Raw genomic sequence first — 14,720 nt, forward strand, 5'->3', positions numbered from 1 at the left:
ACTGATTCTATAGGGGCATATATATATATATAAAATTACAAATCATTTGTAAGGATTCATAAGGCCTCCTCATATAATCTTTACCATTTGCATACATGAAAATATCCATTGAAAAGTTTAAATATATCCTTATGCCCATTTTACATTCAGAGGGATAGATTAAAAAAGCAAGCAATCAGGAATCTTGTTTTTAAGCATGTATATTAAAATGGAAGCTATGAACATGCATATAAAATTTTGGTAAGATACTTACACCTCAATTAAATTATCTTTAAAAAGCAAGGATGATAATCAAAAGTTGTCACCTTCTAATGCTTTACTTACATATTCATGTTCTTCAGGGTATTTGTCATGACTACATCAATATAATAAAGATAAACCAAGCACACTATTGCATTCCCTTCCCGACTCAGTGTTTGTGAATATCATTTTAACAGTTTGGAATTGGCCAACAGTGGGAATGCAATTAATAAATTTTAAAACCAGTATTTACTTCATATGAAAAGGCTAGACTTAAAGACAGGGAATATGCTAACAAAGCAGACTATGTTAGAGCAGGCAGTTCCTATGACTGTCAATACTGTGAAGAGAAGAGAAAACCTGTTAAAATAAAGTTCCAGTACTTAAAAACACCTCCCCCCATTAACCAAGGACTTACCTATCAAAAACTTCAAGGAATAAATGAAGTCTTAATACATATTGTTAGTGTACATCTATTTATTAATGAAAAGGACAGTAACATGAATTTTCACTTGAAAATAGGCAAAAAAACAAGTTTTAAAAAATACACTTGGCAAGTAAACACACAAAAATATTCAGTATCATGAAACACGAAAAAAGCAATTAAGACTATACAGTGTGTTATTATACAGCTATTCAAATGGCTCAAAGCAAACTCATTAACCACACAAGTACTAGCAAGAATGTTCATACACTGTCTACATCAGTTGTTCTCAATGGGTCGTGACCCTTTTGGGAGTCAAATGACCCTTTCACAGGTGTCACCTAAGACCATAGGAAAACACAAATATTTACAATTCATACCAGCAGCAAAATTACAGTTGTGAAGTAGCAACAAAAATAATTCTATGGTTGAGGGTTACCACAGCATGAGGAACTGTATTAAAGAATTGCAGCATCAGAAAGGTTGAGAACCACTGATCTAGAGCAATCTATACCAGTTTGACACTTTCTTAAAAATAGAAGCATTCACATATACTTAATTACTGGCTCGAGAGGAATTTAAAAATGTAAGCATATTGAATCAAATGCTCATATCCATAATATGTAACAGCTCAAGAAAGGATTCAACCAAGAGCCGAATGAATAAAAAAGATCAATAAATTGTTGTATAGTTACAAAACCAAACATGGTATAGCACTATAAAGTTATTAAAAAGCAGCAGTGATGAATCTCAAAATAATTATGTATTCCTAAAAGACACTGTATCTAAGGAAAAAAAACCTTTTGTTTTCATTCACAAACTGCACTCTTAAGAGCCAAATATAAGCTATTCAACACTTACAAGTCCGAGAACACAAGGGAGATCTTAACAGGGTGAGGTAAGTCACAGACAAGTCCATCATCACAAAGATGATTTTAAGATTTTTTTCAAGGATAAATCAGAGTTGACTGCATTTCACTAAAACATTGATAAACTTTATAAAAAGTGACTCAAAGTACAAAGCTCAGAACTCCTAATTTCTGCAAACCAGAAGGCTTGGTATCCCCCATTTTGATTGAACTCTGTCCTCATATACAGATAAGGGCAGCCTTTTGTTAATGCAGGAAATGGCAGAGACATTTGTGAATACCAGACTGCAAACACAGCAGCTGGAATGCAATTATAACAGCTACATTCTAAGACTAAAGAATCTTCATTTCCTTATTTTCCTATCTCTATAACAAGACTGGAGGTAAATGATCAAGTTAAACTCCACTATCCCACAAAACCATACCATTTTTGACAATGACCTCAGCTATTGTAAATACAAAGATCTTTAAGTCCTGTGAATTCAGCCAAAGACAAAGATTGTGTGCACTTTTAAAAGAGTCACATTCCATCTGGCTGGCTGAAGACTCCACTATACCCATCTTTTGTATGCCAATGATGATTCACATCTAGCTCTGATCACCTCATGAGTGGTCATCTTATTGGCTGGTGCCTATGGAATAATTCCTATCCAGGCACACTCTTTATACAGCTTTATGAGCTGTCTCTCTGCATCATAGGCATTTTTAGGACATCCTTTGAGAAAAAGAAATGAGCCAATTCATTTCATTTCCACAAGTAAAGGAGCTTATGGAAATAACAGACATCTTCTTGAGATGATCACAGAAAGTTTTCAACTAGATCTTCATGTACATGAATACTTATTCAGTTATTCATAAACTATAATAAAGAAGTCCCAGCTGTTGGCCTGGGAAGCAATACAAATTTGCTTTCTTTATTTTGCTGTCCGTGCAGAGGTAAACCAAGTTGAGACCCTCTATAAAAGCTTTCCATTCTTTCCTAAAATGATCAGTCTGTTTACCAGCCTTCCCACTTAGTAAACTGCACTCTTAAGAGTAAGGTAGCTTTAGGGATAAGGCATTTATCAGTGTACAAATCAGAGCAACGGGGAGAAGGCAGTGACCAACTGATAATCAGAAGGCTGGAAACATTCACCTAACTGTCATGTGACACAGATTAAAAGCTACTTTTTAAAAGAAGCAGGGAAGCAAATTCTAGACATCTTTAGCAGACAATAAATTTGATCTTCTTGGTGAAATCTTAGTCATATCCACATTTTAATCAGTTAAAACTGGGGGACCAATTTTCCATAAATCCTCCATTGAAGAATTCTTCCAGGCAATCTGCAGTTTGCCTTTCCTTACCATGATGGTGTAATCATTGCACACTGGTCATGTGGTAGAGAACGACTGATAGCTTCTACCACAAACACTGGTACAAAAATGGCAAAGGTCTTGGCCAGTTCAGGATGGGCAAAGCAGTTGCTGAACCTACTTGTGCCTGAATTCCTGAGGAATCTGATTCCTGGATACTGGAAGATCAACCTTACATTGTAGTTGGATCCTCTGCAAAGGTTCTAGTGTCATAGTACTTTAAAAAACAAAAAACAAAAGCAAAACCAAAAAGAGGGCATTCCCTATAAATCTAAGGCTTTTTCTCAAGTACGGATTTGGAGGAGCTAAATGATGTTAGGCCTTCAGCTGAAGGCTTATCCACATTTGCTGCTTTCATGAGGTTTCTTAAGCGTTATGACATTTTTGGTGATGAATGAGGCTAGAGCACTGACTAAAAGAATTCCCACATGTGTCACATTCATATGGCCTTTCTCCAGTGTGAACTACCTGATGCTGAATGAGACCGGACTTTTGGCTAAAGGACTTTCCACACTGGCTACACTCATAGGGCCTTGCTCCTGTATGAATTCTCCGGTGTTGAATAAGGATGGAGCTTTGACTGAAAGATTTCCCACACTCACTACACTTGTAAGGCCTTTCTCCAGTGTGAACTCGCTGGTGTTTAATAAGGGTAGCTTTTTGGCTAAAAGATTTCCCACATTCTCTACATTCATAAGGCTTTACTCCAGTGTGAATTCTCCGGTGTTGGTTAAGAATGGCACTTTGACTAAAGGAATTCCCACACTCACTACACTTGTAAGGCCTTTCTCCAGTGTGAACTCTCTTGTGTTTAACAAGTGTAGCTTTTTGACTAAAGGACTTCCCACACTGGCTACACTCATATGGTCTTGCTCCAGTATGAGTTTTCTGGTGATCAACAAGACTGGAGTTCTGTCTAAATAATTTCCCACATTCACTGCACTCATAAGGCCTCTCTCCAGTGTGTATTCTACGGTGATCATTCAGGTGGGAGGTCTGGCTAAAGAATTTCCCACAATCTCTACACTCCCAAGGCCTCTCTCCGGTGTGGACTCTCTGATGTTGATCAAGGGAGTATTTGCCACGGAAGGTCTTTCCACATTTGCTGCACTCATAAAGTTTCTTTCCATTGGAGGTTTTTGGGTGGTGAGCAAGTGTTTGCTTTTGACTGGAAAGGCTCTGACACTCTTCTGACTTGTCACTTTCATGACTTGTTTCTTTCCTACCCTCAGTGCTTTTTCTGTACTTCTTAGTTTTGGGACAGACCTGAGACTTCAGAAGGCTCAGTATATCTGGGAGGTCTTTTTCAACATCCCAACTGGGGAAGGACTTTGCTGACAGGTAGAACAGGTATGAAGACCTGTCAGCATTCTTCTCCAAGGGTTTTCCTGTACTATTATGGTCTTGGTGCTGATCAACTTTTGAACTTGCCTCTGTACTATGTTTCTGCCCAGGTAGACCAGGCAGGCACAAAATGTCTTGCAGAATCGGGACACACTTTTCACAGAGGTTAGTTTTCGGTGTGGTCTCGGATCTCAAACCCTTTGACGCTCGTGTAGAAACCCTTCGCTCTTCATCTTCTGTTTTATGCCCACAACCTGAAAGAGAATTACTGATGAAATGCAATGTTGACTATGTTCAGAGGAGGAAGCCCAAGCATACGAACACTCCACAGAATGTTTCCCCCAAAGACAAATGGATGGGTAGGAAGGATCTGCATGGAAACATCGGGTCTCTAAAGAGAACAGAACTGGGAAGGCCTCACAGAATAAAGGCCACCAAATGAACCACAAGGGCATAATCTATAACTCTTTTACCAATGGCCATATGATACTAGAACACAATATTCATACATTCATCATGGTTAGCTTCCAAATCCATAAAATTTATGACAGAGTGAAGCAGGATGTCATTTGCTGTTGCTAAATGTAAGCTTTACAGAAAATAGGTTACATGCAAGCCTCAGAACTCCAATCAAAAATGTATAGCATGTGCTCAGAATTGTGTCTGAGGTAGTTCTAGGAACCACAAAGGAACCACAGAGGAACAGTATAGCACAGAAGAATATGAGCCGCATGGAGAAGGGGATACCCAGGTGACAGAGATCATAGATAAAGTTAGAAGGCAGAACACTACCATGTCTGGTGAAGATAATATGAAAATGAGGCTTGGCTGGTAGTACTTGCACCTAAATTGGTGGACACAGGATGTTTTGGAAGGTAGCCTGGATGTTTTGCCTTCCTCTAGATGGCACTTATCACATCCAGGCCTCCTATAAAGCTATGGCTGCTTTTCAGAAGAACCAGATCCCGAGCTTGATATCATTACATGTGACCTAATGAAATGCTGTCACTACATGTGACATCATGACAAAGGTTCACAAGAAAGAAAAGACATAAGAAGTGGTTAACAAGGGTATCTCACAAAAGATTGCTATAGATCCCAGGAAAGAAAACACTAGTTTTAAAATATCCAAAATCAATGTCTAGCAAGAAAAAAATACATGATTCCAAAACTGCAGCCATGCCATATGCAGTCATAAAAAAGCAAGCTGGTCACTGCTAAGCACTTGTCATGCCAAGTGTCATGATTGTAGACAGAGCTAGTGGCAAGACAAGCAAGATGACACCCATTAATTAGGATGACCACAAGATACCCAACTTCCATAAAGCGGGAAGAAAGTATTAGGTTACACAGAGAGAGATTTACTTGAGGTAGTAGACACAGTTCAGCGCTATCACACATAACATATATACCGAGAATATGCAGATATTAATAGGTCTCAAAGTCTAGTATGGAAAGATAAGTCAGCCTAGGGAAAAAGAGGACAGGGGGTTTCAGGATACTAGGACCATGTGAGAGCCTTACCCTGGGAGTTTATGAGTGCAAAGTTCTGCAGCATAACACTGAGGTACAGGAGCCTCTGAGTCTCATCAAGAAGTCTCCATTCTTCATGGGAGAAGCAAATGGCCACATCTTGAAAGGTCACACAGCCCTGCATAATAGGGACAGTTTATTCCATAGTCAACTTCTCCCCATGTTGCCAAGAATACCAATTTACTCATCCATCTCATCTTCTCCCTCTTCCCCATATTCCTACCTCAAGCAATATCCAGTCCCACTACCTCTGGTAACAATTATATTCCAATTGTTCCAGTATTGTTGTCATAGCACCACCAGCAAATAAACTAATACTACCTAAACTGGTATATAAGGCTGCATCTGTTCTTGGCAGACAATTTCTCAGGGGTCTTCCTGATGGTCCCTCTTAGATACAATTAGATGAGTTCACCCTTCACCCCTTTATCCTCAATGTTAAGGGTCGAACTCTTAAAGATCATGATCCCTCCTTAGACTACATTCTCAGTCTTACCCTCAGACCTACCTTTAAACCCCTTCTCCATATCTTAGCTGTATCACTATCTTCCCTACAGATTTAGCATACAACATTCAGAGAGCAGTAGGCAAATATAAAAGAGGATCAAGTAATTCTCTAAACCTCCAATGGTACCAACTGTTACAAGCAGTCCAGGATCCTGCTCCAAAGACCAATTGTTCTTTGCTTCAATCTTAGCTACCCAGAATCACCTGCAGTCTGCCACACCCTTGTCTTCTACTTCGGCTGATTTTCAACATCCCCTCAACAGTGATAAAGCACTGATTTCCTTTGATATGCTCATATGGTGGAAGGAGCATTAACTAGTTTTGGGGCACCTTGTTTCAAGGGCACTCACTAATCCCACCTAAATTAATTATTTCTTAAAGGCCACAGAGATTAGGATTCAACAAGTTAAATTTGAAGAAACAAAAATATTTAGTTCTAGCCACCAGACACCTTCTACTTAGTATTGCTGCCTCTGTGTCTACCTTATTGCCATAAGCCTTAGAACTTTGATCATCCTCTTGCTCATGTCCATCAATGGCTTCTTCTCGCATAACTGTGTTTCTAATGGCTATCACTTCTACCCAGATGTCCAAAACTCAATCATTGTTCCACCGTTCCTGAGTAGCTAATATATTACTGTTACGAGAAACAGAACTACCCCTACTTACAATCAATGCACACTTACATTTTTTTTGCTAAACACTGACCAGCACTTTTTTTAGATATATCTATCTTAAACTTCCTCTCAAATTCAAGGCCTATAAAGCCACCTACCACATGATATCTTCCTTCATTGATTGTGAAAGACCTTAGAAGTAGCCAAAAACAATTAAAAAATATTCTAAATGGAAACGAACCTGATTACCAACTTTATATTACATTTGATGGAGTATCCATCCTTCTAGATTTTAAAGTCCTAAAGCAGTGGTTCTCAACCTGTGGGCTGTGACTCATTTGGGGTTAAAGACCCTTTCACGGGGATGCCTAGGACCAAAGGAAAACACAGGTATTTATGTTCCAGTTCATAAAGGTAGCAAAAGTATAGTTATGAGGTAGCAATGAAAATAATTTTATGATTGAGGGTCACCCCAACATGAGGAACTAAAGGATGGCAGCATTAGGAAGGTTGAGAACCACTGTCCTACAGCCTGTATAAATAGTATCTTCCCTTCTTTAAAATCTGAGACTCTAAGCAGCTCCAATTTCAAAACTAATCTAGACTCCTGCCACTTCCTCCATCTTCACCCTGGTGTAATCACTGCTAACACTTTCCCAAACTATTATGGCAGCTTCCCCCATGGTCTTATTGACTTCCTCACAATAACTGGGTTCTCCATGCCACAGAAACATGGAGGCTTATGTGACTAAGATTAGATCACCTCCCTCCTCTTCCCTTTCCTTTCCCTAAATGTTGAATTACTCTCATCACTCTAAAGCAGAACGCTGAGATTCATTCCAGATCTGAATCCTGCCCTGCTGCTTTCACTTCCCTCAGAAGAAAACACTTGGGGTTCTATGAACCACATGAGCCTCATCTCCAAACATTTACACATGCCAATCAATGCCTGCGTCAACCTTACAGATCACATTCTATTGTTTGTTACCAAAAGGAACTACTCCAATCTTCAATTTGTTAAGGCCCCTTTGACTCAAGACAAATATCTCAGTGACAGCCTAGGACATATTCTCCTCACCTGCATGAGGGCCATATCCATTTCTGCAGTCATGGACACCTGTGAGATGAGAGATGTTATGAATGATGGCAGGGACCCAAAGCTTTAGGTTTTCCTATACCCTCTCCCAACCCGGAGCAAAGTGACATAGGGATGCCCTCGTTACATCTGATCCTAAATCCTCAGTGCTTGTGCTTACTTATGGACCCTTGAACAATGACTCAACTGGCCTATAATATATCTCCACACAACTCCCAGGTTGGAAAACCCTAGGGTGGTCCAAGAACTAGCTGAGATGAGAATATACATACATATATACATACATACTCTCATCACGAGCAGCAGCTTTTTGGAAACCCTAAAACCCACACTCAAGTCTGTGTAGTTTTTCCATAACACGAATTCCTGTCATGGGGAAAATGGTACAACACTTCATCTCATTATTACGGGCCTAAATAGTCCACACTTCAGCGTCGCTCCAAGAAATTACACACACTATGGCCCTGGCTGTACCACTCCGCCTCCTCATTGTAGCTTTGCAAATAGAAAAGCCGAATCACGTACTCCTACTAATACAGGGATCTGGGGAGTAGCGACTTAAGGGGACTCCCTAATTCCGACTCTGCAAGATAAGTGGCGAGGACAAGGGAGCCACAAATGTCGCACCACTTACCTAAGCCTGGTGCATGAGCGTGGGCACAGCCATCCAAGTAAGCGAGCGCAGACAACGGGGAAACGGGGACGAGGGACCTGGACAATACTGCCACTGTCAGTGCCGGGGCTGCGATGAATATTACGCCCTTAGAACCGCTCCTTTGAGATTCTTCGATCCGTACACCTCTGGACAAAGGGGTCTTGCACACGATCTGGAAGGAGGGACCCAAAAACCGCTAAAATGAGCGCCACAGAGCGCAGCCGGAAATCCCGCCCCATTCCTCCAGCCAAACCCGAAGATGGTACTATCCTAAATTCTCATTGGCTCATGCTCCTCTCTCTGTGGATAGTGCATTCTGGGTAACGTAGTTCCTTCAGATATGCGTCTGTGGGTGGGGAAGCTGTGCAACTTCATCACCTGGAACAAAGGCCAAAAGGGATGTGTGCTGGGAAGCGCCATGTACGCTAGCAAACAACCCTTTTCATCTGTCTTCTTTTCTGAAGTCCTCGGCCATAGTCTGGGGCCACCCACCCCAGTGTTTTCCAACTTGGGGGCAAACAGAATACAAGGATGCTAGACTGGAGGTCAAAAGAGGCTGTGGTTGTATAGATGAACTCAAACTCCGGGGGAACTGCGGGATTTCTCCATGTGTACCCAAATGCTGGGCAGACATCCGATGGAGAGCCCATGCCTAGCCTCTTGAACTAGCTCAGGGCACTTGGCCTCCTAGTCCACTGTTGGAAGCCACTTGCAGGGAGTCGAATTTAAATCCATAGTGACTCCTACATTTCCCTGTTGTCTGCTTAAATACCCCCTCCCTTTGTATTCTAATACCACTCCTATGGCACTTGATTTGCCTCTTCTTCAGTGTTGCCCTAAGAGAACACACACAGCTCCTTAAGCTTCAACTAGATCTGTCCGGTAGCTAGAAAGTTGGCTGACTAGCCTGAATATCAATAAAAAGCAGAAATTGCCTCTCCAGGAAAAAAAAGAAATCAGGATCTGTGTGAGGCCAGCAAGTTCTGCAACTCGCCCTCTCCTGAGGGCGCCGCTTATAGAGGTAGAGAGCAGCAGCCACCAACTGGCCATAAACTAAATGTAACTCTTGTACACAACTACAAAAAAGACAAAGTTAAACAGAGTTCAAGCAAATCTTAAACTCCTAGCATATGAAAAGTTTTGTGTTTGTCTGTATTTGTATATTTGGCATCCATCAATCTCAGGACCAGAGATAGCTAAAGTTGTAACTCATGCTGATGTACACCATGCAATTCCTACAAAGGATGCCAGAGGGAAGAGAATTATTAGTTCTGGGCTAGCATGGTTACAGAGCATGAGTCAAACTAAAATATCAACAAATACCAACAGTGAAAGTCAATTGAACAGGTTGGAGTGTCTTTTCAATGATACTCAGTTGTCTAAATTTCCAAGTGGCTAGCTGAGCTTTCTACTACTTCTAGGAAACTAACTGGTCTGGACGCAGTCTTCTTTGCAGCTTGGTTTATTAAGGAAAAATGTGCCTTGAAAATCTCATTTTTGGGGGGGGGCACTTTCTGAAGCTATTTTGCATTGTCTCAACTGCCTACTTAAGAATGGAATGTTTCAATCTCACAGTTAACAGTTATGCAACAAAGCTATACATACATTATTACACATTTTAAGGAGACTGTAGAAAGAAATGAAGGCAGAGTCACTAAACTTATGAATTTTTCCAAAAGGCAAAAACCATTTGTTTTGCTGTAAAGCCCTTGCCCTTCTTGTTTAATCACACATATTTTATTTCCTATTATGGATCACCCTGGCTCTTAACAAGCTGAGGAACGCCATATAAATCAATAGACGTGAGGATACATATCTCCTCCTATGGCAGGAGGAAACTTCCCCTATACAGTGCCAGCCATTACCTGGATGTGTGTAAGAGCTAAACAGTTTATGTTGTCATTAGAAGTGGAGAAAAACAAATTCTCTTCAGTGACCTCTGGTTTCAACAAAATGAAGATATGAAGGCGACAAAGCCCTACACAGAGCCTAAGCCTTAGGTAGAAAAACAAACTAGATGAAGGAAGAAATGAAACCTATTTTCAGCTCTCCTGTACCTAAAAGAGAAAGTGATTTCCCCTACAAAAGCTAGTCATCTATGCACAGGTCAATTTTGTCTTCTCCCACTGAGAATTGTAAAGATAATCCCAATGACTACAGGTAGACTCAACAGTGAAACATTTACTAGCGGATAGACTAATTGTTGGTAGTCACCAGCTTGTAAATGGTAGACTGGAAAACTTAACCACAATGTCAGTGTGAGAACAATTTTTAAAAAGAAGGAAAAGGCATTGCTTGAAAGCTCAAGCAGACTGAGTACTGATTCCTCCTGATTAAAAAACATGACATATATGTTTCAATTAGTCAGAAAAGAAAACATCTCTGCTTAAGCATCTGCTCAGGATTTCCTCCAGGGATCATTCAGATTTTTGACCTTCCTAAGCATGCTGAGATGAGCAAAGCACAATGAACAAGCTGATAGAGGAAGATGGTTTCTACCAGAGAAAGTGGCATGAGTATAACTCTGATAAGGGACCAAATCACATCAGCATGTATAGAGCAATTCATGTAAGCAGCACCCATGCCTCAACTCATAAGGAATACAAAAGCCCTGGATGTTTGAAAATATAAGGCTCAACTTCAGGCAAGTAATTCCATTATAAAAGTTAGTACTGAAAAAACAACAACAATAGCAAATACAAAACAGAACATTCTCTGAGGGGCTACATCTTCTTGAGCACAGTATAAACTTCCACAAGTTAGACTTCAGACCTTGGACTGAAGCTATTCTGCATGTTATTTTCATGAAGCAGCTCCATGGCATGAGATTTTTCAGTGGGGAAAGAGTGTAGACTGTAGAGGGAATTATTTCCCGCATTTGCCACAGTGATATGTCTTTTCTCCAGTGTAAACTACCTGGTGTTGAAAGAGATGAAACTTTTGGATAGAAGACTTACCACACTGGGCACACTTATCAGGATTTAATTCAGTGTGAAGTTTCTGGTGTTGCATAAGACCATTGGTTTCTTGAAAAAAGAAAAAAAAAGTCCCACATTCTTTGCACTCAAATGGCTTCTCCCCAGTGTGAGATCTCTGGTGTTGAACAAGCTTAGATTTGTAAATGAATGCTTCCCCACAATCGCCACACATAAGGCTTTTCTGCATGGTGAGGTTTCTGCTATTTGTTGGGAGTGCCTCTTTGGCTAGAGGATTTCCCATTCTCATAACACACATAAGGCCTTGCTCCATAGTGAATCGTCCTATTTTCAAACAGACTACAGCTCTATGTAAAGAACATCCCACACTCATCACACTCAAAAGGTCTTTCTCCAGTGTGGATTCTGCAGTGTTCAGTAAGGTTGGAAATGTGCCTAAAAAGATTTTCCACATTCCTCACACACATAGGGTTTTCCTCCCATGTGAACTCTGTAATGTTTAATGAGGGTATCTCTTTGGGTAAATGATTTCCCATATTCTCCAAACCCATAAGGCCTTCCACCTGCGTGAATTCTGAGATGGTTATTTCGGTGGGAGGTTTAGCTGAAAGATTTTCCACATTCGTTGCAATTGTAAGACCTTTCTCTACGATGGACTAGATGGACTATGTGTGGATGGGTACGAGAGTCATTAGGAAAGTGGACTTTCCCTCATTTGCTAGACTCAGAATGTCTTTTTTCAGCATTGGCTCTTGGGTGGTTATCCTGAATGTGTTTATGGCTGGAAGCTTCTCTGAGTACAACCTGCTTAGAATTTCTTACTTTAGTTTGAAAGTGCTCTCCACATTCAGTGATTAGGTTCAGTTGCTTACAAGTGGGAATGGTCTTTGGAAGGATACTGTCTAATGCAGCTTCTAATGTCCAACTTCTGCAGAAGGAAAGTGCTTTGGTGAAATGCGGATTCTATAGTTCTTCACCTGTGAGGATGCACCTGAGTCTTTTCAAGGTGTTTTCTGAGCTCCAGTCCTAAGGAAGGTTTGAATATGTACTGATCAAATATGATTTCTGCACAAGTTGATTGACCAGGTGCAAAAATATCTTTCAAGACTGGCACCTAAATGTCACACAGGTTAGAGAGCTGCTTAGCTGGACTTGCTTTTGGAGTCTTGACCAGTGACAATACTTCTACAGAAAATTGATCAAAAGGTAGCTTTCCTAAGCCAGGCGTGGTGGTACATGCCTTTAATCCCAGCACTTGGGAGGTAGAGGCAGGCAGATATCTGAGTTCAAGACCAGCCTGGTCTACAGAGTGAGTTCCAGGACAGCCAGGGATATACAGAGAATCCATATCTCAATCCCCCCACCCCCGCTGCAAAAAAAGTAACTTTCCATAATCTCTGAAAACAGAGAAATTATTATGAAACAAGTATTTACTATTGTAAAGTGGTATTAATCATCAAAAATATTTTCATAAAGTTATCTACTTATATATTTTATCACTTCATGTTTTACTTTCCTAAGTTCTCATATATCCCTTGCTAACCTCAAACACTGCATATAGTCATGGATTACGATGACTCCTTCCACAACAGATGTTTACCAGCTTGCCCAGTGTATGTAATATTAGTGACCAAACACACAACTTCATGCATGCTGGCCAAATATTTTAAAACTAAGCAATACCCACAGTCATATAGATAATGTAATTTTTTTCATTTTTTATTTTTTTTCTTGGGGTCAGGAATCACCCCAGTACAGCAGTCCTCAACCTGTAGGTTGTGACCACTTTAGTGGTCAAATATCAGATATCCTGCTTATCAGATATTTCCACTACAATTCTTAAAAGTACAAAAATTACACTTGTAATTTTATAGTTGGGGGGTTTGTACAGCATGAAAAACTATTTTAAAGGGTCACAGCGTTAAGAAGAATGAGAGCCACCATCCTGGGGCTTTACATATCTCAAGCCAAGTACCAATGAGCAATATAACAATGGGTTGCCTTTTAGGTATTTACTGAAACTTGCCTAAAAGCAAGGCATGATGGTATGTGTCTGCTACCCTACCTATCTTGGAGACTGAGGCAAGAGAACTGTTTTAGCTAAGGTTTTCAGGCTTAGCCTGAGCAACACAACAAGACTAGTGACTTGGATTTTCTTTTTTTTAAATACTGCTGGCCTGGGAAAGGCTACTCTGCTTCTAGGCAAGGCAATTCTTCAAAGATGACAAAAGGTATCACTGGGGGATGGGGAGATGGCTCAGTGGGTAAGAGCACTGACTGTTCTTCCAAAGGCCCTGAGTTCAAATTCCAGCAACCACATGGTGGCTCACAACCATCCGTAATGAGATCTAACATCCTGTTCTGGTGCTTCTGAAGACAGCTACAGTGTACTTATGTATAATAATACATACATAGGATTTATATGTAGCGGAATCAGCCAAGAGCCAATACTCCATGCCATTATTTTCTGTCTCTTGGACACTTCAAGATGTAATATTCCTTTCCCTAATCACCCTGAGTTCAGATAACAGACAAGTGAGGCCAATTGGCCCACAAACCTGCTGTGATTATTTAAATTGATCAATCCTAAACTGTTTACCATGTTCTGGTTTTTATGGAGCATTTTTAGTGGTGGTTGTAACTTAGTGCTTTCCCTCATCTCTTGCTCTTGCCTCCCAATCACTAGGTACTTCTCACAGGACCACCCATATCTTATATCAGTGTCACTAAACTCTCTGTGCTATTATTTCTCAATCACCTCCACAGTTAGAATCCCATAGGTTCATTTTAAAACAAGATTAAAAAAAAAAAAAAAGAGTCTCATGACTCACATCTCTGAACATGAGGGCATGGTGTGCTGATGTAAGGCAGAGGGAACAGATGCGTGGGAAGGGGCTGCCAGGGAATGTTAGGTCAGTATCATAAAGTGTGGAGATGCAACTTATGCCTCAGTCAACAGTATTCAGTACATTCAGAAGGCTCAAGGTCTCTTTGGTGAGGACCCTTACTACAGGGTTCTCAGCCAGGAAAGCAGCATACAGGAGACAGGAAGAAAGCAGAACATATGTGTACCATCACTGTGATTCAGCCATGGGGGAGGAGGTCAACAATAATGAGTTGATTTTATCCTAATCACCCCCCAAGAT

The 14,720-nt window shown here is 40.5% G+C and overlaps 1 protein-coding gene and 1 pseudogene across 1 annotated transcript; both read right to left on the reverse strand.

Moving 5' to 3' along the window:
• Window positions 1–699: 699 nt before the first annotated feature.
• Zik1 (zinc finger protein interacting with K protein 1) lies at window positions 700–8,857 on the reverse strand. Its single transcript, NM_009577.3, has 4 exons — window positions 8,618–8,857; window positions 7,966–8,004; window positions 5,755–5,881; window positions 700–4,484 (listed from the first exon to the last, which is right to left on the reverse strand). Exons 2-4 carry the CDS (start codon window positions 7,996–7,998, stop codon window positions 3,253–3,255), a joined length of 1,392 nt encoding a protein of 463 aa, NP_033603.2. The 5' UTR covers window positions 7,999–8,004; window positions 8,618–8,857; the 3' UTR covers window positions 700–3,252.
• On the reverse strand, window positions 11,489–12,231 carry Gm18193 (predicted gene, 18193; annotated as a pseudogene).

This window comes from Mus musculus, chromosome 7 (genome assembly GCF_000001635.26).
Source record: "Mus musculus strain C57BL/6J chromosome 7, GRCm38.p6 C57BL/6J".
NCBI classification, from domain to species: domain Eukaryota; kingdom Metazoa; phylum Chordata; class Mammalia; order Rodentia; family Muridae; genus Mus; species Mus musculus.

Excerpts from the sequence above, each read along its gene's own strand:
- Zik1 (NM_009577.3), bottom strand. The coding sequence starts at position 7,998 with ATGACTGCAGAAATGGATATGGCCCTCATGCAG. Across the intron at positions 5,882-7,965 it reads TGGATATGGCCCTCATGCAG|GGCTGTGTGACCTTTCAAGA; the intron begins GTGAGGAGAATA and ends CCTATTATGCAG. Across the intron at positions 4,485-5,754 it reads TGCACTCATAAACTCCCAGG|GTTGTGGGCATAAAACAGAA; the intron begins GTAAGGCTCTCA and ends ATTCTCTTTCAG.